The sequence below is a fragment of the Macrobrachium nipponense genome, chromosome 6 (assembly GCF_015104395.2).
Source record: "Macrobrachium nipponense isolate FS-2020 chromosome 6, ASM1510439v2, whole genome shotgun sequence".
Lineage (NCBI taxonomy): Eukaryota > Metazoa > Arthropoda > Malacostraca > Decapoda > Palaemonidae > Macrobrachium > Macrobrachium nipponense.
Window position 1 is genome coordinate 74,314,929 of NC_061108.1, and position 4,629 is coordinate 74,319,557.

Here is a 4,629-nt window from a genome sequence, read left to right on the forward strand (position 1 = left end):
TAGATTTTGTTAACTCGTAACATCGCGTTTCTTTTTTCATTTTGATCTCTTGTTCTGAGGAAAAGTATACGAACTGCAATTTTGGAATGATAACGTTTACTAGCCTTAGGTTCAGCTTTTTTAGCCTTGCACGGTAGTGTTTATTTGTCTGATTCTTGTAGAACTTTTACTGGAATAAGTTAACCGTAAAAGTCAAATTTCTAAGAATTAGTTCAGGAATAATTGTTTTGTGTGTGTGTGTGTGTGTCATATCCCATTTGAATAATGTCATATACATAATTTTACTTTAAATAATTTTGTATTTTTAAATTGTTACTAATCATGGCTGTGTTTATACTTTTATATCCGGTCAGTTTAGTTTTCTGTTTCATTTGATTGCATGTAATTCTATAGATAAGTGACCCTAATGATGGGAAACGCAATAAATTCCCGAAAGCTCGTCTGTGTGATATGAAGTAGAAGCATCGTCTTCGATGTTAACATGTATTCTGGAAAGGAAAGTAGCATCGACGTCCATTTTCAGAATTACGTTTCAGACATGTAGTTTAGATACTGTGGAAAACCAGTTTGGGGCAACGTAAAATGAGTAAGTCGCGTTCTGAGACTGACTTCACTGAAATTTAGCCATAACATCATTGAAGATCCTCTGACAAGCGCACGCTCATTACCGGACGTGCCATTTTGTAAATGAGATTTTAATGCCCTCCCTTGTAGTTATACCTCGGATAATGGTCCCTTGTAGTTATACTTCAGATAATGGAACACATGTTCTATTTTCCAAGAGCAAATGCATGAACAGTGGATTTTGCCCGCCAGGGAGAAATGTGAAAGAACAAGTGGTCTTCTGATATTGTTCAGTAGGTCCCCAAGTTACATTACCAAATTCACTTCTTCCTCATTAGACCTATGCGCGTTATCTCGTTTCCTCGTGATGGTGCCCAGCACGTGTTATCTCCTTTCGAGTCTTGAGTTATGTCTCTTCTCTTCTCTTTAAGTTTTATTCATTTACAAATCCTCATAGGTGGGTAGTAGCCTACCGTCTGCTCACATCACACGGCGCATCCTAGACATTACCAAAGCTCAGCTGTTCACACGTTGCAGCCATTTGCTTTACAATTAGTCCCAGCTCCTTTATTCCATTTTGCTGTCCAGTCTCTCTAATTATTACTTCATAGTGCAACAATGGGTTTGTTCTACTTTTAGATCCTTGTACTTCACCTCAATTATTGTCTGAAATATCTCTATCTTGCTGTTCAACTGCTCCCTCTTTCCAGTCTTGAGTGCCCCGGTAGAGTGTAATGCTGGGCTTCTAAGAATAAAATTTATGATTCATTCAATAGCATTATATTAACTTCAACTATCTGAATAACTTGCAAGTACTGAAAATCAGTCTCAATGTCGAATTTCATAGCACTTAATAAAGATCGGCGACAGAGTCAAATTTTCATATTTGAATTTTCTTTATTGAGTATATATTGGAAGGTTGCTTAAGTACTTTTATTGACTGGCTTTTCATCTTCTTTGACATTTCATTTGCCATGATGCAGTTTTATTTCGTGCACAGCATCACAACAAATATGTCTGACCTGCCCAAGGTAATTTTAGAGCTGCCTTTTTACCCAATTAGCCACTTAAAAACTACGTAATTTAAATGTTGGTGCCTATTCACAAGATGTCCGCATATGATAAGTGACCAGGGACAGACTATTTATTGTGAACACATCCGAGCACTTCCAACGTCTGATGTTCCACAGAGTATTCCTATAGGGGCATTTTGACATGTTCCTTATGAACATGTACACTTTATAGAAAATACCATGGCTAGTGATTTTATTGGGTTTTGATATAAGAAAGAGAGGTAAGGAAAAAATACACTGTTAAGTCGTACTGTTTCATTACGATACGAACTCGACTCTCAGTAATCGAATAATAACCGAGTTTTATTTATCATGTGCTTCAACTATTGTAACTCAGGCTTTAGAATTGTGAGATTTATGTCGGAATCCAAATGAAATAATGATGTTCATGAAAGTTTTCTGATATATCGTTAAGAGCAGTTCCAACCATAAAATCAATTATTACAGTATCAATCTTTTTTGTGAAAATAGATAAGTGAAAAATTGACATAAATAGTTTGATGAAGAACCATCTGAATGTTAGTTATTCACTTGTATTTAAACTTAGGAATATACTTAAGAGCACTTGTTTATACAGAAATGTATTTAAATTGGACAAATTTAGACATGTAATCCTAAGTTGAAAACTTTTATCATATGCCGTCTCTTAACTTTGCGAAATATCAATATTTATATCATTTTGAACCCTTAACCGAATATGCAAATCAGTAGTAGGAATTAAAAAATTATAGTTAAGTTTTACAGGGAAGCCTAAAATTGAAATACAGGCTGCCAAAAGACAAGGTAAAAGCATATTCAAAGTTTATTAAATAAAATCAAGATTTCTTCATTTATTCTTTCTTCATTGATGGATCACCCTAACCGTTTATCCATCTAGTATAAGTTTATGTATATATGTTGCCTGTCATGAATATTATGACTAATGGTTTAAACAAGCTTAAGCAGGGAAAAGAATGGTCCTTTGGGTTGTTCGCATAGAAGTCATTAATTTTTGTCTCTCTCGAGTTTTCGTAAAATATCATAACCAAAAGTTAGCTTATTAGAATTTCATAGACGGATCTTGTAACGAAACTGAAAATCAGAAAACTGTCTAACAGAGTTAAGTTTCATTTCTCTTGTAAAGAGTATTCTTTTAGGGAGAATAACGATTATAGTTTTATTGAGTCTAACAAGATAACAATGAACGATCGTATTCAGGGTGCTGGATACCTGGAAATGGATGGACGAAACTGAAGGCATCCGGTATGACGTCATCACTGCTTTAAATCTTTTGGATCGCTGTGACACCCCGAGAACGCTTCTCCGGGATATTCATAAGAAGTTGACCGACCACGGGTCTCTTGTCATTGCTCTAGTCCTGCCTTTCTGCCCCTACGTCGAAACAGGTGAGTCTCCGACATGTTTGCTGTTTTCCTAGCGAAAAAATGATTAATTCATTGTCTTTATTTTCTGGCTTTTGTTGACCTGAAGTTTCCCATTTTATTATGTATAAATGACAATGTCATGAAAACGGAAACGAGTTTTATTATTAAGGGTCTTTCTCATTTTTTCTGGTAATTTTGTGTATACAAGGTATTTAAGTAATGACATCTGTATTCCCTCGTTTTGGAAACGGTTCCAATCGGGAAAAAAAAATCTAATTTCTGCTCAGCCCCTCCCTTTTTTTCCACCTCCAACACACACGTGAGCGGCTACGCAAGCACATCCATTCACAGCAATATGTAAGGGTTATGTAAATAATCTTGTGAAATCGTTATTTCGTCATTATAGAATTAATACCTCGATGCGCATTATTCAGTATAAGAGGTGAAAATATTCTAGCACGACGAAAGTGTTTCAAGACCAATTTATATGAGAAATCCCTAATTTTGCAAAAGCGTCAGTGTCCCAGACAAACAGTTGATACAGTGAACAAAATCATCCCTTCATCCAAGCCACTTAGGTCCCAGCAACAATGAGTACAACGATGCCGTCAATGAGTACAGTGATGCTGAAATCTCATGCAACATGATTTTTTTTATATCATCCAGATTCTCGGACTCAACGTGACATTGCCAAATACTGTTAAACTTTTTTTATTTCTAAGGTCATACAAGTCTCAAAGTTTGCGAATTCACAGCTATCACTATTTTCCTTATGGTTATATAAATATGATCCCTTTTATGCATTGGTATCATTCATAAGCCGTGTGACTTGAACTTATTTTTGTTTTTCACATTGCATAGTGCAAAGTACGGCATGGTTAGGTTAGCAGTGCCGTCAATGACAGCGCACTTAACATGCTCCTCAGGCTAGTCAAAGTAACTACCCCTGCAACATTATAACAGTAGACCTAATAAACCTAACAGTCATGATAACAGCATTTTCAAAATAGAAATATGAATTACAACAAGTTTTCTTTGAATGTTGAAGTTTTAGGCTGTGATCAAGCTGCCTGGATGTTGAAAAATGATTTATAGGCCTAACAAATTATTTAAGCCTACTGAGATGTAATCTCTGCTACTTATGAATTTATTTGTAGAGATTGCCTGTTCTTTGAGGAATAAAAGATGATGATGATGATTGTGAATATATATATATGGAGAAGATGGCTATTAATCGGAATACCATAAGTATTAATATTGAGACATATGGAACACTAGTTTTTCAACTGGCTAAAAATATTTTCTTAAAAGTCCTTCTGCTCGCTTTTGGTGTATAATTTCTTTCATAAGGGAACTTGAAGTGCAAGAACTTGTAGATAACCTCATTCGCTTTCTGGCCAGAAATTGTTACACGGGAGATGTGAATGCCAAGTGTAAAGTATAGAAATCTAACACACCCAGGCCTAGGAACAAAATCTTGGCTTTCAGAAAAGAAGAATTGCATAGGCATATATTTGCTAGTATGCCATAATTTAAGTATTTCATTGTGCATCCTGAATTTGTTGGTTACATGGTTCGCGCCCGTGAGCCGACGAATTTCTTATCGGCTAAAAAATTCCCCTTCGGTT

The 4,629-nt window shown here is 35.6% G+C and overlaps 2 protein-coding genes across 2 annotated transcripts in view; one reads left to right on the plus strand and one right to left on the minus strand.

Annotated features, from left to right (window-relative positions):
• LOC135216347 (protein-L-histidine N-pros-methyltransferase-like) overlaps positions 1-4,629 on the plus strand; it is a 70,754-nt gene that overhangs the window by 27,345 nt on the left and 38,780 nt on the right. The window contains exon 2 of the mRNA XM_064251576.1: positions 2,835-3,022. Coding sequence (XP_064107646.1) covers positions 2,835-3,022 — 188 coding nt within the window. The remainder of the gene's footprint in view (positions 1-2,834; positions 3,023-4,629) is intronic.
• LOC135216346 (coiled-coil domain-containing protein 22-like) overlaps positions 3,032-4,629 on the minus strand; it is a 394,256-nt gene continuing 392,658 nt past the window's right edge. Inside the window, exon 12 of the mRNA XM_064251575.1 lies at positions 3,032-3,050. Coding sequence (XP_064107645.1) covers position 3,050 — 1 coding nt within the window. The 3' untranslated portion in view covers positions 3,032-3,049. The remainder of the gene's footprint in view (positions 3,051-4,629) is intronic.